This window comes from Heterodontus francisci, chromosome 14 (assembly GCF_036365525.1).
Source record: "Heterodontus francisci isolate sHetFra1 chromosome 14, sHetFra1.hap1, whole genome shotgun sequence".
NCBI classification, from domain to species: Eukaryota; Metazoa; Chordata; class Chondrichthyes; order Heterodontiformes; family Heterodontidae; genus Heterodontus; species Heterodontus francisci.
The window spans coordinates 60,439,778-60,463,430 of record NC_090384.1 but is presented as its reverse complement, the minus strand read 5'-3'; the positions used below and the strand labels follow the sequence as shown (position 1 = coordinate 60,463,430).

At 41.1% G+C, this 23,653-nt stretch overlaps 1 protein-coding gene across 9 annotated transcripts in view; it reads left to right on the top strand.

The window, feature by feature from the left end:
* Positions 1-23,653, top strand: part of pde3b (phosphodiesterase 3B) — a 272,093-nt gene that overhangs the window by 80,167 nt on the left and 168,273 nt on the right. Inside the window, exon 1 of one of the 9 annotated variants that reach the window (XM_068046308.1) lies at positions 2,880-3,224. The exons of 7 other annotated variants lie outside the window; for them this stretch is intronic. In XM_068046308.1, the coding sequence (XP_067902409.1) occupies positions 3,111-3,224 (114 nt within the window). In that variant the 5' untranslated portion in view covers positions 2,880-3,110. Of the gene's footprint in view, positions 1-2,879; positions 3,225-5,888; positions 5,912-23,653 lie in introns of those variants that run through there. One more of the 9 variants, XM_068046309.1, reaches the window with a different exon arrangement.

Genomic DNA, 23,653 nt, shown 5'->3' with positions numbered 1-23,653 from the left:
GAAAACTGGCGCAAGACTTAAATCCCAACGTGGAAGAAATCTTTCATGGCCAATTGAAAAACAATTGGTATGTATTGGATAAAAGTTAGAATGAAAGTAAAATAATATTTGAATAGTTTTATACACTAGTATTAAATGGGCGCTATGAAAGCAGGCAAATTGGGTTGAATTTTGCTTGTAAAACTTTGAACTTCAGATATCGTCTGTTCTATTTAAATAAGCTTTTGTATGTGGTTACAAAACTCCAGGGACAAAACATAAGTTGAAGAAGGTAGTTAGTTACTCCTTTACAAAAGGTTGTCGCTTTAATTGTTTTTTTAAAAAAGCGCTTATCTAAATTGTGATTATAGAATTTGCAGTGTTCTATTCTGATATTTTGCTCTGAAGATTTATGCTTATTGTATTATCACATCACAAAATTAAAAAAATCAAGACTTGCTTTTACATAGCTCCGTTTACATCTCAAGGTTCTTCACAACCAATGAATTAACTTTGAAGTGCAGTTGCTAGTGTTTGGTAAAAAAAAATGCAGCAGCTCCTGTGTGTATCGTGAGATCCCACAAACAGCAATGAGATGAATGCTGTAGATGATCTGTTTTGGTGATGTTGGTTGAGGTATGAATGTTGGCCTGGTCACTGGAAGAACTCCTCTTGTTCCAAATTACCATGTGACCTGAACAGGCACTTGGTTTCATCTTTCACCGGAAAGGTGACACCTTCATCAATTCAACATTCCCTCATTATTGGACTGGCGAGTAGCTTAGAATAGGTGCTCAAGTCCGAGAGTGGGGCAAGGTGCAAGTGCTGCTGCTGAGCTAAACTGTAACTTTATAATAAAAGCAAAAGATTTAACCGCTGAAACTTAGCGTTAAATTCTTTTTCATTTTTTTAAAAAAACATTGAGCTTAGGTTTAGTATTCAGTTTAACCTTCTTAATTTAGCAATGTAACCACCTCAACAGTGCAAGTTATTGACATTAACCAAAGGATGTTTTTAAAAATTCAATCAGCTGTCATGATGCGATTTGAACCCGTGTTCCCGGGGGCTTAGCCAGGGGACAGATTACTGGTTCAGTGACATTACCACTAAATTGAAAACTAGTCTCAGTAATGGCGCCATGAAGCTATCATCGATTGTTGTAAAAAAAACCTATCTTGTTCACTAATGTCCTTTAGGGAAGGAAATCATCCATCCTTACCTGGTCTGACCTACATGTGACTCCGGACCCACAGCAATGTGGTTGACTCTTAACTGCCCTCTGAAATGGATCAGCAAGCCACTCAGTTGTCATGGGCAATTAGGGATGGGCAACAAATGTTGGTCTTGCTAGTGACACCCACAGCCCATGACCGAAACCCAGCCTGATGAGGTTTTTAGGTAAAAAAGAGAGATCTCAGAGAGCGAGAGAAACAGAAAGCCATTCCAGCCAAAGAAGCTGTGAGATCAGCCGAGCTAAGCAAGGAGCCCTGCCAGCATCATCATTAAACTACTGAGGCAGAGAGATTGCAAGCAGACTCTGAAAACTCCCCATTTGGGAAATTGAACCAGGACTTCTACCACCAATTTCGGACTGAGTTTTAACCAAAGGAGTTGGTAACACTTCATCAGTTCCAAGAGAACTGACATTCAGGCCTGCATCGCTATTTAAAATTCCTCCCGGAAAGCCAAGAAGGTTTCAAAGTTTTTACAGCAATCAGACTCTAATTGCATGCTACTTTGTACTCTATCTTTTCTTGTGTGTGTGCACATATGCGTGAGTGGGTGAGGTTGCAAACATTCTCGGGCATTGTTTTAATTAATTTTGCTTTGTAAACCTACAAGAAAACTTATGGTTTGTCTGTTTATTTGACCCTTAAACACTCTGGGGCTAAAACACTATTTTTAATAAACAATATCTGTGGTCTGTTGAGACGTGAAAAGTGGAAGCCACCGACACTGTTTACCACCTGTCCGTAACAGATTGGAGGCTTTTGAGCTGGGATTTTGAAACATCAGACTGAATGACTAATTTGGAAATGGGAGGAAAATAGATCCCTAAAATTGTAAAAAATTAATAAGTAAGTCTTCTCGTTTTCCTCTTTATGGTGTTTAGAGATACAGCACTGAAACAGGCCCTTCGGCCCACCAAGTCTGTGCAGACCATCAACCACCCATTTATATACTAATCCTACACTAATTCCATATTCCTATCACATCCCCACCTGTCCCTATCTTTCCCTACCACCTACCTATACTAGGGGCAATTTATAATGGCCAATTTACCTATCAACCTGCAAGTCTTTGGCATGTGGGAGGAAACCGGAGCACCCGGAGGAAACCCACGCAGACACAGGGAGAACTTGCAAACTCCACACAGGCAGTACCCAGAATTGAACCCGGGTCGCTGGAGCCGTGAGGCTGCGGTGTTAACCACTGCGCCACTGTGCCGCCCCACAGTGTGGTGTGTTATAAAAGGTTTTATTTTTGTATTAAAATCTTGGATTTCTATGTGTTTCAAAAAAAAACTTAAAGGATGTTGCTCAGTAAAAGTCACATGCAAAAATAATAAGAATTCCAGCAAAGTTTTGAAAGGAAGTTCAGAACAAAGAGTTGAACTGTATAGGTGTTTTGAAAGGAAGTTAAACTTGTTAAAGGACAGGAAGGTCAGCAGTTTCAAGGAAATCACAGGGGGTTGACCTTTCTTCAGAGCAGCTTGAGTGACTGGGAGGAGACACTGTGTCTGGACATGTGACCATGTTCAGGACTGTGCTTTTTTCACTTTGGACCCTTTAAAAGCCTGTGAATTGGACAAAGAGCAGGCATTTGAAATCTTTGCTTGAGCTGCCTGTAGCCAGAGAAAGGACCGAGAAAAGTGCTACCTCTCTCACTGTAAAGGAGACATGCATCTCTTAAAATGGAATCCTGCATTTGAAAGGTAGCAGATTTCTGTTGCCTCCGGTCTCTGAAGAATTTCTGCATCCAGTAAGATTCTTGCTGCCTCCTGTGTTGTAAGAAAATCCTGAAATCTGCAGAATTCTTCTACTGATAGACTACTGCTCCAAAACCCAAGCGGACCTATTGCTACACCCCTGATGGAAGACCTATGTGACGCCTGCTACAGTTAAATTTCCATGAACACCTACCCATCACAGACTGTTGATCAACCTCACCTGGAGAAACTTCGAGTGGCATCTGACTATTTGACTGTGGGATACTTCACCGTACGAAAAACATCCTACCAGAACGTGAACCTCCATTATTTTTATTATTTCTTCTATTCCTAAGAAACAGTTATAATCCAAAACTCCCTTTTGAAATCAGTTAACTGTTTCTTTTTGAATGTATGTGCATATGAATGAGGGTTTAAGGGAATAATGGTTTTTTTCTTAGTAGTTAAGACCTATTCTTTTGTAATAGTTAATATTATTGTTTAAAGAAACTTGGTTTGGTGTGCTTAATTCTGGGGGAAAAATACAGTGTTTAATTTGGCTAGTCTTTGGTAGGTGGGAAACTTCATTTGATATGCCATGACCTGTGGAGTAGTGGGACTGAATTAGCAGTGCATTACCCCCCACCTTGGTCGTGACAGGCGCTAAACATTTAAAGACATAGCCACCTTCGAAGCGAAGGGCGGCACAGTGGCGCAGTGGTTAGCACCGCAGCCTCACAGCTCCAGGGACCCGGGTTCGATTCCTGGTACTGCCTGTGTGGAGTTTGCATGTTCTCCCTGTGTCTGCGTTGGTTTTCTCCGGGTGCTCCGGTTTCCTCCCACAAGCCAAAAGACTTGCGGGTTGATAGGTAAATTGGCCATTATAAATTGTCACTAGTATAGGTAGGTGGTAGGGAAATATAGGAACAGGTGGGGATGTTTGGTAGGAATATGGGATTAGTGTAGGATTAGTATAAATGGGTGGCTGATGTTCGGCACAGACTCGGTGGGCCGAAGGGCCTGTTTCAGTGCTGTATCTCTAATCTAATCTAATCTAAAGCATTTGTAGAGCAGGGGGAGGTATCATGGGATGCCTTAAACATATTAAGTATTGAAGACTTAAAAGCTGTAGCTCCCAGATGGGAGCAACTTTCAGGCAATGTAAGGGTGACGGCTTGTCCCGGTACGCAAAAACGCCTCGAGTGTCGGATGTCTCGTACAAATGAGCGATCTTTATTTACGAGCATGCAAGGAGAAGTCCTACTCTCAGGAATGATTGTTGGGGGATTCTGCTAGTAGTCATTTTATACAGTTTTACAGGAGGTTTACTTGATAACCTGTTTCTTAGTTAAATCATCTCCCATCTATTGCCTTCCCTGATCTCATCCTGCTTTGGTTGTACTATTCACCTCGTCAACCTCTTGATTACCCGATTCATAGGATTCTTAGGCTATTCATCGGATTCAGTGTCTCCCTCTTGAGATCGTTACCTTCTGATTTGGTATTCATATAACTTGTGTGTCTAGCAGGCAAGCTTTCTTAAGTTACAGGGACCTAAGCTATGCCAAGTCTCCCCTACAGGCAGAAAGCAAAGCAATTTGAGATCCTTAAGATTCTAGGTAGTCATTTTAAAATTGCCCCTGAACCAGAAGAAGCAAGCATGGAATCTGAAACAGGCAAGTAGAGAGTATTCCATCACATTCTGAATTTGTGCCTTGTAGATGGTGGACATTGTCGAATACATGCATTTCTACAATTATTTTATGTAAATCATTCATTTACATGGTTGATGAATAGCACTGTACTTATGCACTTACTGATGATCCAACTGCTGAGCTATTCAGATTATGTACAGATTGCTGTTTAGGTATCACCACTTGAGTTCATTTAAGACAAAATCCGATATGGTCAGGTGGCTTGTAGCTACAACACAAAACCATGCTAACTACAACACACCAGCATCAGACTCTCGCATAAGGAGATAAGAATTCAAATCCCAGTCTCAGTTGACACTTTCACCTTTGGCTGGAAGGGTGGGGGCAAGACTAACCAGCTGGGTTCTCAGAGGGATGCAAGTGTGCTGTTTGTTGGTTTGACAAAAGATCACTTAAGTGGCGATAGAAGTATCCATAGACTGGCTGGTCTCCATTAGAATACAGGGACAAACTGTGGATGGGAGGAAGTGGGGACAGGCAGGTGCAGAGAAAGGATTATGGTCAAGATGAAGAAAATAAAAACATTCTGAAAATTAATATAAATAAATTAACCAAAATTAGATGACCTATTCCACCTGCAGTATTTGCCGAGAGAAAACTGCAGTTTCAACTCATTATTCAGTCGTTGCTGTTCTTTCGACATGAATTTTTATTTAATTTGTCAACATGCTCAGCACATTTAACACAAAATGCAAAACCAGCTTTAATATACAATTATTAATTGAATTGTAATTCCATTTTTAAAAAAGTTTTAAATGCACTATAAGCAAAGCAGTGATCTTGTTCAACTGCACAACCATCACCTTTACCCTTTTATCTTTAGCGTTTATGCAGTTGCAGATGTAACAGAATGACTCCGATGTGACTCCCCCATTCTATATGCTTTTCAAGTAGAACGTGAAAGCCTGCTGTACTAAACGGCAAGTTTTCCATCGTTAGAAAGCAAAATCCCAACTAATGAAAGCATCAATGTTCCTCCTTGGAACATTTTTCTAAGCAGACAAACTCAAAGACACTTTTTAATCAAAAAACAGTAGGGCAACTCTTCGAATATAAGTTCTGATCAAAGGTCACAAACCTGAAACGTTAACTCTGCTTCTCTCTCAACAGATGCTGCCTGACTTGCTGAGTATTTCCAGCATTTTCTTTTTTTATTTCAGATTTCGCTTGAACTATGGCATTTCTGACAATGTAGCACTCGGTGGTGCACAGAAGTCTCAGCCTAGATTCTGCGTACAATTCTCAGAATGGGGCTTGAACCCAAGAGCAGCTTCTTCAGAGATTAGAGGTGATGCATGAGCCATGCTGACATTTTAACCAAACTGATACATCAGTGAAACTTGGTCACACAAAGATAAATTGATTTTTAACGTTATTCATGTTGGGTAAAGCTGCTAACTGAAATTAAGTAGTAATCATTTGTGTTTAGAAATTTGCTTACTGTAGCAGTATGAGGTTCTGTAGTTTCGGTCTTCTTGCTACCAGATCAGGTCATTGGCTTAAAGTTAAAGTAAAACAGTTGTTGTTGTCATAGTCGACAGGATTGGTTTAAAATATTTTGCTGGAGCTGCTACTGTTTGAACCAGTTTCAAGTAGACTGCTGCTAGTTAAGTGGGGAAACAGCGAGTCTGAAGCTTGTTTTTGCACTGCATATAAAATAATTCCTCGCAAACAGTGAGTAAGAAGTGATTTATCTTTGAGTCACTCGTCTTGGGATTATTGCTGTGCACCTTTTATTGAGGGAGTAGGGAACAGTGATGTAGTCACAATCTATAGTTATCAGCTGTGTCCTGCTTTTCTAATTTTTTTCAATTTAGAAACAATTCTACTCAAAGTCTTAATCAAAATGGGAGGAAAATCTAAAATAAAATATTTTATAATGCATTTATAGGCTACTAGTTACATTTTGCAAGCCATTAACCCCGTGAACCAGTTCAGCTATTCAATTAGATCATGTCTGTACCTCAACTCCATTTTCCCATCTTTGTTCCATATTCCTTACTAACCTTACTCAGCAAGAATCTGTTGAATGAAAAAACACTACCTGTTGAAGCGCATTCATCTCCTGTCATGAATCTATTCAAACTATTAAATATGACAGTTTTTATATTGCTCATAACTTGTTTGTAAATCGATTTTTCCTCTGTGATAGCTAGGTTCTTCTGGCTGTTGTATGGAAGCCAGTTGTCTGAGTGTAGAAACAACAATTCTGAAACCAACCAATTTAAGATCATCAGTCAGGCTCACAGTGTGGCTCACTTAGACTTGCTAGAAGCGACATACGCAGGGACCTGTCCTCTGTCGGCAAATGTAACACGTCGTGCCTTTTTTGAATTTAACAAAAGCGTGGGGGACAGTAGTTCCCTGGTGTATTCTCCATGACAATGCCTCGACCAACAAGAGTCGACTTGCCAACCAATCAGCACCCCTTTTCTCATGTAGTATAAATTGTTGCTCGCTTTGAAATTTGGTGGTGTTGTGTCTGTCCTGATGAGTGTAAGATAAAAAGCTTCGACAGCATGTTTCTTTTTTCAGCAATATTAAAATTGTGAATTTGTCACCCATTTTGAAGATACAATGTTTTTAAATGTGGTGATGACAAAAATAATTTGCTTGTGTTCCTGTATGTAAATTCTAACAATACCTGTACGGAAATAATGGCTCACCTTTCCTTCAATAGCTCGAAGCTTTTGGTCAGAAAATATGTTTGTTTGAATCTGCATTAATACTTTGAAAGTCTTATGCACAGAAGCCATTTTTCTCTCAATTACTCCCTATTATAAAACAGTTTAACAAACCGAATTGCAACATAAAGCATCTCTCTCACTCACTACCCCACCTCCCTCCATCCCTCACTCCAGCCCCCCTGCTAATCATCTCTCTCTCTCTCTCTCTGTCATATATATATGATGTATGTATGTATGTATATACAGCAATATTGTGCTGCATGCTTGAATGGGGCACTGCTGCTTGAAGTATGCCATTGTGGGATAAAGTTCATCTTTGACGTAGGACTATTGACCTCCTTCAGCTGTGGCATTTTTGTTTTTGCTGCAAACACGTGTTAGTCATTATGCAGAGTTTCTTCCCAAGTATGGGCACCAGTCCAGGAAAATAACCTCTGAGTTTAAAAAAAAATCTTGATCTATTTGGAGCGGAGGAGGAAAATGCTGTCTACATGTTATTTACACTAGGGACTGAAAGTAATTTTTAACGAAGCCATTGTGGGATGAATTTTCAGCTTGGGCAGTTGGACAGATTAAGTCAGGAATGAAGGAAGAAACTGGTTTGTTTTGAATGAAAGGTTCAAAACACAAAAGGACTACAATTTTTTTTGAGATGTCTCCTGCAGATGAGTTATTTTATTTTGTGTAGCTGGGTAATCCGAAAGTTTTTTTTATCAGTCAATCTAGCTACGATAGAATGTTTATTGTTTTCTTTCTCCATGAAAATGGAACTGGGGTATTGTTTTTACTGGTTAGAGCTGCTCTCCATTTCTTTGCTTATGCTACACTTCTACTTGTGCGCGTTGAGACTATGAATGCTGTCAGGCAACTTGACTGAGCCTCATGCTTGCGCATTTCAAACGGGTCACTGAATTGTAGTCTATTTATTGAATAAATACAGATGAGGAAGACTGTTAAGCCCATCTTAGTCCATCAATCCAAAAAGAGCTTACAGGCCTCTTCAACAATTTCTCTAAGAATTTTACATTTTATCTTCCACTAACTTAGCATGAAGTTTATTCCATGTGTTATCATTCTTCATGTAACTGACATGAATTGTAAATTTGCCTTTTACTAGTTTCAACCTCTGTCCCTTTGTCCTACTCAGATGGTTTAGCTTAAATTTTTGGTCCGGGTTTATTTTTATGCTGTTTGTAAAGTGATTACCTCTATGTACCTCGCAGTTGCATTCCTTCCCAATTCAGTCCTCTGATGCTGTGGATTCATTTCATGGCTTTCGGCATTAAATATGTCCCTTGTATGTGTTCTTAAACAGCAAATTGTTCTGATTTGGAATGCATTGCTTGAAGGCTGGGTGGTTGTCGGTAGTGGTGGAACCATTCTCAAAGGAGAATGGACTAAAAAAAATTACAGGCTTTAAGGTAAGAGCAGGGCACTGGGACTAATTGGACAGCTCGACCAAAGAGCCAATACAGACATAGCCAAATGGCCTCAAGACAGGGGTCGTCAAACTTGTCTTTCCTGAGAGCTACTTGTGATAAATGGACAACATCATGAGCCACCCTGCTCCCTGTTTGTGGTGCCCCGCCGCTCGCTCTGCCCCCCCCCGCCCACTTGTGCCACGCCTGCACTCGCTCCTCTTCTCGTTACTTGCTCATCTTGTGACGTCAGTGTGCCTTGTCATTAAGGTGAACATGCGCAGATCAATGCTGGCAGGATGGTATGAGCGATCGGCCAGCGTTGTCAGGAGCTTTGTGAGCTGCCCAGGCCGGCGCGAGCAACCAGTAGCTCATGATCGTGTTGGCGACCCCTGCTGTCAGATTACACGATTCTGTATGGTCATGCAAAGTTCTTCTTTGTTTTAAGCTTACTTTGAACACCATCAGCGAATGCTATGACTTTGATCAGGTGCCACAATTTAAAACTATTATAATTTTTTTTTTCCAGCAAACTTAACTATTCACGAGGGCCATTAGCTATGTTTGGATCACTGTTATTTGCAGATTGTGACCTTTGGTAGCAAAGCTTTGCTTTGGGGCAAATTTTTGGTGAATTCGTAAATTAAAATTATTGCATATACCTGGAGTGATGTTTTTTGTATTATAAGCCAGCTAAGAGATTTCAAGCACCCTGCAGATTTGCTGATTCTGTCTCATCAGGAGTGATATTGTAAACTGAACCAAAATATATTTAATACCTGAAGAGCTATGCAAATGTAGTCTTTTGATAAAAATGTTGTCTTTATTGGATCAAGCAGTGGCACCTTTCGGAATATTTCCATAATTCTGCTGTTTGTCAATATATTGTTTGACAGTGTTGCTTCTTGGTCTTAAGTGTACCCATCTTTTGTCCTCTTGAATGCAACCAAATGTTGTTGCTGTTCTTCAAAGCCAAATTGCCACCCATTCCTTTCATGATATTGCTGTTAATCGCCACATGGCCACCTTTGCGTCTTTCTCCAATGTGTGCTTCCTGTGAGCATGACATTAATCTTCCTGACCTCTTGTACCAACAGCCTGTATTAAAGATATCTTATTCGTAGCAACATGTAGAATGACTGATTATTTTTCCATCTTTAATAGTTTATGTTTTTATCTAAATGCTTATTATTTTTGATCCGTCTCATAATGGTAATGTAATTTATTTTTGACCAGACACAAAAGTGACTTGTGAATTTAAGTTATACTGTTAGTTAAAAGGTACACAATTTTGATCGTGAGGATGATTGCAATGAATTAGAAAGAAGCAAAACTCCTGTACCCAGTTAGTAAAGTTCAGCCAAAATGGTGCAATTTGATCTCCTGTGGTGGTGTTCACAGGCTTCAGAGGATGTATTTTGTATAAGGAAGTGAATTTATTTTGGCATCTGCTCTCTTCGGCAAGATGACATGGTTTGTGGAAGCAGATTATCTTATTTGGAGGAAGAATGGGTGAGAGTAATTAAATGATAGTTACGAGTTTCAGAGCTATTGAGTTTTGTTGAGGAGCTGTTAGGGATTTTTGAGGGGGCAGTTGGTCCTGAGAGTGCAGTAATGCAGAGGAGGAAAGCGATGATGAGGGTCATTTAAGAGTGCAGGTCTGAGGGGGGGTCAGTTACAGTTGTTGGATGGAGCAGTGAAGAGTGGTGTGCAGAATGGGATACTTAGATTTTGTTTTGTTTCTCTCTCCCTTTGGAAAAAATGTTGAAGAGGAATTGGATTAAAAAAAAGTCTTCAAAATAAAGCACTGTGGGAAACAGGCATTTAAACAAGATATTTGAAGAAGTCATTCGGATTGAATTAAAAGCCTTTTTATAGAAAATAAAATTGGGGAAAAAAATAGCATCCCTGGGAATAGAGATTCAATTAAAAAAAAACGAACAACTTTTTTTTTCTTTATCGGCTCCTAATTTGCCTGGTGAGCATATCTGCAGCTGCCTAGGCTCAAAGTTCTGGCATTCCATCCTCCAAACCTCCTTGCTTATCTCTCAGATCTCCTTCAAGATGCTCCTTGAAACCTCTCTTTGACTAAACTTTTGGTCACCTGTTCTAATATCTCCTTATGTGACTCTAAAATTTTGTTTCAGTTACACTGCAGTGAAGAGCCTTGGGATGTTTTACTAAGTTAAAGGCACCATATCAGTGCAGGTTGTTAACGATACATTTTACAGCTGAATTAAAAGAAGCTAAATTCATACTGTTGAACTCTCTGCTGAATTAATGTAGGTATACTGCATAGTATAGAATTGCAGTTTATAGAATAGGCAGTTTGTGGGTTTGAATTTTAATCTGTACTCAGTTGGGAGATCCCAACTTTGATAAAGAATAATTTAGGTTAACTTCAGTTTGCTTGGTCCAAGGTTCTAATTGCTCCATTATTTAGTGATCCTGCTTTGGCCTCCTAGTCTCGAGAGACAATGGGTAGGCTGCTGGAGGTGGTCAGTGGTTTGGGAAGCAGTGCCTGGAGTGGCTATAAAGGCCAATTCTCGAGTGACAGACTCTTCCACAGGTGCTGCAGATAAAATTGGTTGTCAGGGCTGTTACACAGTTGGCTCTCCCCTTGAGCTTCTTTTTTCCTGCCAACTGCTAAGTCTCTTTGACTCGCCACTCTTTAGCCCCGCCTTTATGGCTGTCCGCCAGCTCTGACGATCACTGGCAACTGACTCCCACGACTTGTGATCAATGTCACAGGACTTCATGTCGTGTTTGCAGATGTCTTTAAAGCAGAGATATGGACAGCCGGTGGATCTGATACCACTGACGAGCTTACTGTACAATGTGTCCTTGGGGATCCTGCCATCTTCCATGCGGCTCACATGGCCAAGTGATCCACAGTGGAAGTATACATCTATGCCAATTAGTTTGGAAGGGCAGTAAATACATGGGAACACCACCACCTGCAAGTTCCCCTCCAAGTCACACACCACCCTGACTTGGAACTATATCGCCGTTCCTTCACTGTCGCTGGGTCAAAATCCTGGAACTCCCTTCCTAACAGCACTGTGGGTGTACCTAACTCACATGGACTGCAGCAGTTCAAGAAGGCAGCTCACCACCACCTTCTTGAGGGAAATTAGGGATGGGCAATAAATGCTGGCCTGGCCAGCGACGCCCACATCCCGTGAATGAATTAAAAAAAAAATTCATTCCCCAGACTTGCAATATACTAAGATCATCGGGGATTGTTGCCTTTTCTGGAAACCTTCTACTGGAAACTTTTCATGGTATATGCTTCAGCCTTGTAAATAAAATAAACCAACTATCTGACCAATAATTATCAAAAGATGAATGTTCTGGTGATATACCACAGAAAAATTATTGCCATATTTTTATGGCAGCAAGTAATCTGCAAACGATATCCCTTGAAGGGTTCTCTTAGCTTGCCTGTTTTCTTTTAGTTCTGGCATTATTATCCACATTCAAGTGAAAGTAAGTTCTATTAACTTTCTCTGGACCAAGGAACGTCTTGCTCTCTGCCCTTCTTGCTCTCAGCATTGATTTTTACCTGCTTGGATCCACAGCATGCAGAATCCTATTCCAGCTCGTGGACATGACATGGTAGAGTGAATCAAAGCTGCCAGTTGACATAACTTATGAGAGGATCTGCTCAACCAAACAAGACAATAAAACTTCTAGTCCTCTGGCATTTAAACATGTATGACACTGAGGATAGGGTTAACTGTGAATGCTTCGAATAAAGATAACGTAATTCCTCCACTGCTAGGACGTGATATTCCTGTAGCTTGTCGAGCAACATTTTTATGTATTGTTTGAAATTTTCACCAAGCTGGCTCAGAGTTTGTGGCAGCTGTACTTGGTTTGCGACCAGTCAGTTGGACAACATCCTACGAGGTGCAATTTGATGAAAGACATGTCGAACTGAAGATCATTCTTTTGGATTTTTCATCAAGCTGCTCAAGCTTTACTTGTAAGATAACCCCTTCATCCCAGAATCAGCCCAGTGAACCTCTCTGAACTGCTTCCAAAGCACGTATATCCCTCCTTCAGTAAGGAGAACAAAACTGTATGTAGTACTCTAGGTGTGGTCTCACTAATGCCCTGTACAGCTGTAGCAAGACTACCCTACATTTATACTCCATTTCCCTTGCAATAAAGGCCGACATTCCATTTGCCTTCCTAATTACTTGCTGTACCTGCATGCTAACCGTTTGTGATTAAGGTACGAGAACGCCCAGATCCCTCTGTACTGCAGCATTCTGCAGTCTATTTCCATTTAAATAATCTGCTTTTCTATTCTTTCCACCAAATTGGACAACCTTACTTTTCCGCACATTATATTCCATCTGCCAAATTTTTGCCCACTCGCTTAACCTATCTATATTTCTTTGGGGACACTGTGTCCTGCTCACAACTTGCTTTCCTTCCTCTCTTTGTATCATCAACAAATTTGGTTACAATACACTCTGTCCCTTCATCCAAGTCATTAATATCAATTGTAGATAGTTGAGGCCCCAGCACTGATCCCGGTGGCACTCCACTAACCGTTTGCCAACCTGAAAATGACCCATTTACCCAGACACACTGTTGTTTGTTCGTTAGCAAATCCTCTATCCATTCTAATATATTACCACCAACATCATGAGCGTTAGCTTGTGCAGTAACCATTTCTGTGGCACTTTATCGAATGCCTTTTGGAAATCCAAATATTCTACATCTACTGGTACACTTTTATCCACCCTGCCTGTTACATCCTCAAAAAACTCTCAAATTTGTCAAACACAATTTCCCTTTCTTAAAACCATGATTGCCTGATTGTGTTATGATTTTTGAAATGTCCTGCTACTACTTCCTTAATAATGAATTCCAGCATTTTCCCAATGACATGTGAGGATAACTAGCCCACAGTTTCTTGCTTTCTGTCTCCATCCTCTCTTGAATAGAGGTGTTAGATTTATGGTTTTCCAGTCCGCTGGGACCTTTCCAGAATCTAGGTAAGTTTACACCAATGCATCCACTATCTCTGTGACTGCATCTTTTAAGACCCTAGGATGCAGGCCAGGGAACTGAGCAGCCTTTAGTGCCATTAGTTTTCTTGGGTACTTTTTCTCTAGTGATCGTGATTGTTTTATGTTCCTCCCTCCCTTTTGCCTCTTGTTTTTCAACTATACTTGGGAAGCTTTTTGTGTTTTCTACTGTTAAGACAGATACAAAATACTTGTTCAAAGTTTCTATAATTTCCTTGTTTCCCATTATTAATTCCCCAGTCTCGTCTTCTAAGGGACCAACGTTTACTTCAGCTACTCTATTCCTTTTTATATATTTGTAGAAGTTCTTGCTGTCTGTTTTTATATTTCTTGCTATTTCACTCTCATATTCTAGTTTCTCCCTTTTTATTATTTTCTTCATCCTTTGCTGGTTTCTAAAATTTTCCCAATCTTCTGGCCTACCACTAATCTTTGCAATGAGAAGAGTTCAATCTAGATGTGAAAGGGTGCTCTGGAAACTGTTAGATACCTATAAGTTAATTTGTGTTTATCTAACTTGAGGTCTCTGTTCTTTCATTTGGTCAAACAGCTAAGGGTGCTGTTGAAGATGAGGCTTCAGATTCTTGGGGCATTGGGACCAATTCTGGGGCTGAAGGCACTGATTCAAAAAGGACGGGTTGTGCCTCAATAGCATTGGGACCAGTGTCCTCACAAGGAGGTTCACTGGTGTGGTTGGGAAGGTTTAAACAAAACTGGCAGGGAGATGGGCACAAGCATATAGAAGTAGAGAAGAAGAATAAGATGCATAATGTTGGACAGTACTCGAGGAGGAAGTAGAGCCATATTAGATGCAAGCGAACTGAGAAGGGCGACATGGAATGCAAAGACAGGATTACAGTGCATGTATGTAAAGGCATATAGTGAATAAGGTTGGTGAGCAACAGGGACAAGAATAGAAGTATGGACATATGATGCAGTGGCAATGACAGAAATGTGGCTTAAAAGTGGTGTGGACTGGGCGCTTAATATGCAAGGATATAATGTGTTCAGAAAAGATAGAGAAGGAAAAAAGGGAGGTGGGGTGGCAGTACTGATTAGGGAAGATATTGTAGCGTTGGAAAGGGGAATGTCCTTGAGCGGGCAAGGACAGAATCCATTTGGTTAGACTTGAGAAACGAAAAGGGTATGATCGCGCTACTAGGGGTATTCTAGAGGCCTCCAAATAGTGAGAGAGAGAGAGGAGCAAATCTGCATGGAAATCAAACAACTATGGAGTAGTGTTATTGGGGGATTTGAATTACCCAAATATCAGTGGGATAATTCTAAAGTAAAGGGAAAGGAGGGGGAGAATTTTTGGCTTGTGTTGAGGAGAACTTCAGTGTGTTCTCGGCTCAACTAGAAAGGAGGCCTTGCTGGATCTGGTGCTGGGAAATGAGGTGGGTCAAGTGGATCAAGTGTCTGTGGGTGAGCACTTGGGTGAGAGTCTTCATTGTGTTATAAGGTTTAGATTTGCAATTGAGAAAAGCAAGTAATGATATAAGGTGGAATAGCTAGATTGGAAGAGGGCTAATTTCAATGCGATATGAAGGGATCTAACCAGGATAAAATGGAACCAAAGACTGACGGGCAAAACTGTAATGGAACAATGGGTTATCTTTAAGGAAGAAATGCTTCAAGTGCAGGCTGGGTACATTACAACATGGGCAGAAGGCAGGGGAACTAAAAACAGAGCTCCTTGGAAGGTGCAAAGGTGATTATGATGAAACAAAGAAAAAGATGTATGATGCATGAGTGTGAATTCTTCAAGTGAGAACCAGGCCAAATACAATAAGGTGAGAGGGGAGGTGAAGAGGAAAATAAGACTGGCAAAGAGCGAATATGAGAATAAATGGCAGTCAACATAATTGGGAACCGAAAAATCATCATCTGGCATGTAAATAGTAAGCGGGTGTTAAAAGGTGGAGTGGGGGAGGGACAAGGAGGGTACGCACAGGCCAAGGCTAGAATACTTAAGTACTTTGTCTCCGTGTTTCCTATGGAAGAGGAATCTGACAAAATATTGCTAAAAGTAGAGACAAGGGATAAGGAAAAATTGGGGGGGAGGAGGTACTGAACAGGTTAGCTCAGTGGTTGATATGGTTTTAGAAACAAGAATCAAGGAAAAAATCAACAGGTATTTGGAGAGGTTTAAGTTAATTTAAGGAAAGGCAGCACAGATTTATAAAAGGCAGATCATGCTTGACTAATTTCACTGAATTTTTTGATAAAGTCACAGAGAAGGTTGATAAAGGGAATGTGGTGGATGTTGTCTACATGGATTTTAAGAAAGCATTTGATAAGGTACCACATAAAAGGCTGATTCATTAAATTGAGGGCCAGTGTCCGATTGGAGAAAAAAATGGCTCAATGGTAATTTTTCAGACTGAAGGATGGTAGACAATGGTGTTCCCAAGGGTCAGTGCGAGGACCACTGCTTTTTTTCCCACATATGAATGACTTGAATCTTGGAATACGGTGTAGACTTTCAAAACTTGCTAATGATACCAAACTTGGAGGAGTGACAAACAGTGAGGACGATATGAACTGCCTGCAACAGGACGTAGATAGGCTAGTAGAATGAGCAGACAAGTGGCAGATGGAATTTAATACAGAGAAGTGTGAGGTGATGCATTTTGGCAGAAGGGATAGTGTGAATCAATGTAGACTTAATGCTGCAGTTGTAATTTGTGTGCAGGAACAGAGGGACTTGGAGGTGCATCTGCATCGATCTTTGAAGGTGGCAGGACGTATTGAGAGAGTGCTTAGAAAAGCATATGGGATCTTGGGCTTCGTAAATAGAGGCAAAGAGAAGTTATGGTGAACCTTTCTAAAGCTCTGGTTAGGCCCCAACTGGGGTATTGTGTCCGGTTCTGGTCATCACACTTTAGGAAAGATGTGAGGGTCCTTGAGAGGGTGCAGTGGAGATTTACCAGAATGGTTCCAGGGATGGGGGATTTTAGTCAGGTTAGGTTGGAAACGCTCGGGTTCTCCCTGGAGAAAAGGAGATTGAGCGGAGATTTGATCAAGGTGTATAAGATCATCAGGGGCTTAGATAAGTTCGACAAGGAAAAACTGTTCCCGTTAACTGATGGTACAAGGACCGGGGGCACAGATTGAAGGTTTTGGGCAAGAGATGCAGTGGGAATGTGAACAAGAACTTTTTTATGCAGCGAGTGGTAATGACCTGGAACCTGCTGCCCACAAGGGCGATGGAAGCGGAGACAATCAATGATTTGACAGTCGGAGATTGGATGGTCACTTGAAGAAATAAACTTGCAGGGCTCTGGGGATGGAGTTGGGGAATGGGACTGACTGGATTGCTGTGTGGAGAGCCGGCATGGACTCAGTGGGCTGAATGGCCTCTTTTTATGCTGTAAATGACTCTTTGACATTTTGTGGAAGGCAGTTTAATGATTTGGCCAGAGAATGAATTTCTTATCCTCAGGTGATTTCCTTTCATGTCCCTTCATGGATGAGAGTCGATTTTAATTCTTAGTGGAAACTAGAATTCTTGTAGCACGTGAAGCCCATACTTGCAGTATGTAACCTAACCTGTTTAACATATTAAACGAAGCCAGTACTAACGGTTAAACAAATACAGAAAATAGTGGATGTATGCATTTGCAAGTCTTTAGCCAGAAGTGCTGAGTTGATGATCCATCTAGGCCTCCTCCTGGAGTCCCCAGCATCAAAGATGCCAGCCAATTCGCTTCACTCCGCGTGATATCAAGAAACAACTGAAGGCGCTGGATACTGCAAAGGCGATGAGCCCTGACAGTACTCGGGCAATTGTACTCAAGACCTGTGCTCCAGAACTAGCCACACCCCTAGCCAAGCTGTTCAATTACAGCTACAACACTGACATCTACCCCGCAATGTGGAAAATTGCCCAGTTATGTCCTGTACACAGAAAACAGGACAAGTCCATCCCAGCCAATTACCGCCCCATCAGTCTACTCTCAATCATCCGTAAAGTGATGGAAGGTGTCATCGACAGTGCTATCAAGTGGTACTTGCTTAGCAATAACCTGCTCAGTGATACTCAATTTGGATTCTGCCAGGTGAGGTGAGAGTGACATCAAGGCAGCATTTGACTGGGTATGGCATCAAGGAGCCCTAGAAAAACTGGAGACAATGGGAATCAGGGGGAAAGCACTCTGCTGTTTGGAGTTATACCTAGCGCAAAGGAAGATTGCTGTGGTTGTTGGAGGTCAATCATCTCAGTCTCAGGACATTGCTGCAGGAGTTCCTGAAGGTAGTCTCCTCGGCTCAACCATCTTCAGCTGCTTCATCAATGACGTTCCTTCAATCATAAGATCAGAAATGAAGCAGTCTGTGAAGAAATGCAGCAAGACCTGAAGAGTAAATAAAAGCAAAATACTGCGGATGCTGGAAATCTGAAACAAGAAATGCTGGAATCACTCAGCAGGTCTGGCAGCATCTGTGGAAAGAGAAGCAGAGTTAACGTTTCGGGTCAGTGACCCTTCTTCGGAACTGACGAATATTAGAAAAGTCACAGATTATAAGCAGGTGAGGTGGGGCAAGAGATAACAAAGGAGAAGGTGCAGATTGGACCAGGCCACATAGCTGACCAAAAGGTCACGGAGCAAAGGCAAACAATATGTTAATGGTGTGTTGAAAGACAAAGCATTAGTACAGATTAGGTGTGAATACACTGAATATTGAACAGCAGCAAGTGCAAACCTGAAAAAAACAGTGGGTAAGCAAACTGAACAAACTAAGATGAAATGAAATAAATGCAAAAAAAGGATAGTAAAAAATGTAAAAAGAATGTAAAAAAAAAAGGAAGAAAAAATAACTAAAAATGAAAGTAAAATGGGGGGCTGTCATGCTCTGAAATTATTGAACTGAATGTTCAGTCCGGCAGGCTAATCGGTAGATGAGATGCTGTTCCTCGAGCTTGCATTGATATTCACTGGAACACTGCAGCAAACCCAGGACAGAGATGTGATCATGAGAGCAGGGGGGAGTGTTGAAATGTCAAGCAACCGGAAGCTCAGGGTCCTGCTTGCGGACTGAGCGGAGATGTTCCGCAAAGCGGTCACCCAGTCTGCGCTTGGTCTCCCCAATGTAGAGGAGACCACACTGTGAGCAGCGAATACAGTATACAACATTGAAAGACGTACAAGTAAATCGCTGCTTCACCTGAAGGGAATGTTTGGGGCCTGGGATAGTGAGGAGAGGGGAGGTAAATGGGCAGGTATTACACCTCCTACGATTGCAGGGGAAGGTGCCCTGGGACGGGGACGAGGTGGTGGGGGTAATGGAGGAGTGGACCAGGCTGTCGCGGAGGGAACGATCCCTTTGGAATGCTGACAGGGGAAGATGCGACTGGTAGTGGCATCACGCTGGAGGTGGCAAAAATGGCAGAGAATGATCCTTTGGATATGGAGGCTGGTGGGATGAAAAGTGAGGACAAGGGGTATCCAGGCTTGGGCTGATAAGTGGCAAGTAACATTTGTGCCACACAAGTGCCAGGCAATGACCATCTCCAACAAGAGAGTAATTAACCATCTCCCCATGACATTCAATGGCATTACGATTGCTGAATCCCCCACTACCAACATCCTGGGGTTACCATTGACCAGAAACTGAACTGGACCAGCCACATAAATACCGTGGCTACAAGAGCAGGTCAGAGGCTAGGAATCTTGCGGCGTGTAACTCTCACCTCCTGACTCCTCAAAGCCCGTCCACCATCTGCAAGGCACAAGTCAGGAGTGTGATGGAATACTGTCCACTTGCCTGGATGGGTGCAGCTCCCACAACACTCAGGAAGCTCCAGGACAAAGCAACCCCCTTGATTGGCACCCCATTCACTAACATTCACTCCTTCCACCACCGACGCTCAGTGGTAGCAGTGTGTACCATCTACAAGATGCACTGCAGCAACGCACTAAGGCTTCTTAGACAGCACCTTCCAAACCCGCAACCTCAACAACCAGAAGGACAAGGGTAGCAAATGCATGGGAACACCACCACCTGCAAGTTCCCCTCCAAGTCAGTTGCCATTCCTTCACTATCGCTGGGTCAAAATCCTGGAACTCACTTCCTAATAGCACTGTGGGTGTACCTACCCCACATGGACAACAGAGGTTCAAAAAGGCAGCTCACCATCACCTTCTCAAAGGCAATTAGGGATGGGCAATAAATGCTGGCTGAACCAGCGACACACACATCCCATGAAAGAATAAAAATAAATAGGTCAGCCAGCATTTGTAAAGCTAAAGGACAGGTCATGACATTTTGTTGGTGTAATCCTTCATCAGAATTGAAGACTGAAAGGTAATCAGCTCAAGTAAAATTGGATGAAATAGAGAAAATAGAGTGAAACATCTGTATGCTACTAGATGTCACAACATAGCAACTTTCGTTACTTTACTATATCCATGCGTACTCACCCGCATGAAGCTGTCACTACAAGTTCCTTGCCTATTGCTTTATGCCATCTCAAATTTCCTGCCACATGATTGAAGTGTGAACTTCCATCCAATGTTGCTTAGGTTAATATGAAATGACTTCATCTGAGCCTTTGCCTCTTACACGAATTAAACATGGAAGCCCTGGTGAAAATAAACTAAGTTAGCAATAACTGCTGTGTTAGACTTTGTAACCTATATGCCTGTTAGGTTCGTGGATAATGATGCCCAGTGTCAGTAAGCAACTTCTTTCTTTATAAATGGTTGGATTCATTATTACTTCTATTTGTGGATGATGCATCCAATTGAAGCCTAATTCTATGATCAGACTAACTTTTATAGATGAGCATTATTACTGGAACTCTTCCCTCTCCCCAAAGTAGCTGCTTCGTACCAAGTTGGGTATTTCGGCTAAACTTTAAAGGATATTTACCCTGCAGAATAATAATTACATTTGGCTTTTTCTTTTATCTCAGAATGACAAGTCAGTGTTTACTTTAGCAGTTCTGAAGTCTCTAACTGTGTTGAAGCTTGGAATGTTCAGTTTCATTTTTTCCCCTGCTGATTGTACTTCACTTTGAGATAGTCTGTTTACTTGCTAAGTAACAGCTCTGTGATGCCTCTGAAAGACTTTCTGTCTCATTTTATGTTTTTAAACCCTCTTGAGATTTGGAAGATGCTGTTATGCGAAGCCCTTGTGTAGTATCCAATGTATAATATTGCCGTGTTGCACTATGCTAAGTAATTTTAAAACTATTTTTGTGAAGATTTGGTACTTAGAGTATCTCTATTGATATGTGGAACTCATTTTAAATGAACACTTTTGGACTTAAAGTTGAATAACTTAACCACTAAACAAGTTAAAACATTGAGTTAACTTTAAAACTGCCCGAATAAGTGCAATGGTATTGTTTACCTGAAATCACATTTTCAATTTGGCAACATGGGAGAAATGTGAAAAGTTGAGAACTGCCAGCTGTTGTTGACTATATAATAGACCACTTCATATTAATAACCTTGCATTGTGTTTATGGCAAAACCACCACTGTAGTGATTTTAAAAGTACATTATCTTCTCTAATGCTTTTGTTTTCAAGTTAGTATTGTATGTTCTATGGCTTCTACTGTTCTTTGCATGGCTTAATTCTGAAACTGTTAGTATCACCTTTTTGAATTGCTGAGCTTTCACAGCTGTAGGCTTACGAACATACAAATTAGGAGCAGGCGTAGGCAACTCGACCCCTCAAGACTGCCCCACCATTCAATAAGTTCATGGCTGAACTGATTACTCCACATTTTCACCGACCCCTGATAACCTTTCACCCCCTTGCTTATCAAGAATCTATCTTCCTCTGCCTTAAAAATATTCCAAGACTCTGTTTCCACCATCATTTGAGGAAGAGAATTCCAAAGACTCATGACCCTTGGAGAAGAAATTTCTCCTCATCTCTGTCTTAAATGGGTGATCCCTTATTTTTAAATAGTGAGGTTCTCCCACAAGGGAAAACATCCTTTCCCCATCCACCCTGTCAAGATGGCTCAATGCATTTACGTCCTTCCTTAAATAAGGAGATCAGTACTGTACACAGTACTCCAGATGTGGTCTCACCAATGCCCTGTATAACTAAAGCATAACCTCCCTACTTCTGTATTCAATTCCCCTTGCGATATGCAGTAACATTCTATTAGCTTTCCTAATTACATGCTGTACCTGCATACTAACCTTTTGCAATTCATGCAGTAAGACACCCAGATCCCTCTGCATCTCCGAGCTCTGCAATCTCTCACCATTTAGATAATATGCTTTTTTATTCTTCCTGCCAAAGTGGACAATATCAAACATTCCCACATTATACTCCATTTGCCACATCTTTGCCTACTCACTTAACCTATCTATATCCCGTTGTAGCCCCTTTATGTCCTCTTCACAAGTTACTTTCCTACCTATCTTTGTGTCATCAGCACATTTCGTAACCATACCTTTGGTCCCTTCATCCAAGTTACTTATATAAATTGTAACAAGTTGAGGCCCCAGCACTGATCCCTGTGGCACACCATTCGTTACATCTTGCCAACCAGAAAATGACCCATTTATGCCTATTCTCTGTTTCCCGTTAGCTAGCCAATCTTCTATCCATGCCAATATGTTAATTCCTACACCATGAGCTTTTATTTTTTGCAATAACCTTTAATGGAGCACCTTATCAAATGCCTTCTGGAAATCTAACTACAGTACATCCACCGGTTCCCCTTCATCCACAGCACATGTTACTCCCTCAAAGAATTCCAATAAATTGGTTAACCATGATTTCCCTTTGACAAAACCATGTTGACTCTGCCTGATTACCTTGAATTTTTCTAATTTCTCTGCAAAAGCATCTTTAATAGCTTCTAACATTTTCCCTAAGACAGATGTTGAGCTAACTGATCTGTAGTTTCCTCCTTTCTGTTTCCCTCCCTTTTTGAAAAAGGAGTTGCATTTGCTACTTTCCAATCTAACAGATCCTTCCCTGAATCTAGGGAATTTTGGAAAATTAAAACTAAACGCTTCAACTATATCACTATCCACTTCTTTTAACAGACTAGAATGAAGTCTTAGGACCCAGGGACTTGTGGGTCCGCAGCTCCAACAATTTGTTCAGTACCCCTTCCCTGGTGATTTTAATTTTCTTGCGTTCCTCCCTCCCTTCCATTTCCTGACTTGCAGCTAATACTGGGATGTTACTTGTATCCTCAGTAGTGAAGACCGATGCAAAATACCTGTTCAATTCATCTGCCATTATTAATGCCCCAGACTCACTTTCTGTAGGACCAATGCTCACTTTGTTAACTATTTTCTTTTTAAATATCAATCGAAACTCTTGCTATCTGTCTTTATATTTCTAGATAGCTTTCTCTTGTACTCTAATTTTACCTTCCTCATCAATCTTTTAGTTAATCTTTGCTGTTATTTATATTCTGTCCAATCTTCTGACCTGCCTTCCATCTTTGCGCAATTATATGCTTTTTCTTTAAGTTTGTTACTATCTTTAACTGTTTGTGAACCACGGATGGCGGGTCCCACCCTTGGAATTTTTCTTTATTCTTGAAATGTACCTATTCTGTGTATTCTGAAATATCCCCTTAAATGTCTGCCACTGCATCTCTGTTGACCTATCCCTTAACCTAATTTGCCGGTTCACTTCAGTTAGCTCTGCTTTCATGCCCTCATTATAGCCCTTATTTAAGTTTAAAGTACTGGTCTGGGACCCATTCTTCTCTTCCCTCAAACTGAATGTAAAATTCAATCATATTATGGTCGCTGCTACCTAGGGGCGCCTTAACTATGAGGTCATTAATTAATCCTATCTCGTTGCACAATACCAGGTCTAGTATCGCCTGCTCTCTGGTTGGCTCCAGAGCATACTGTTCCAAGAAATTATCCTGAAAACATTCTATGTA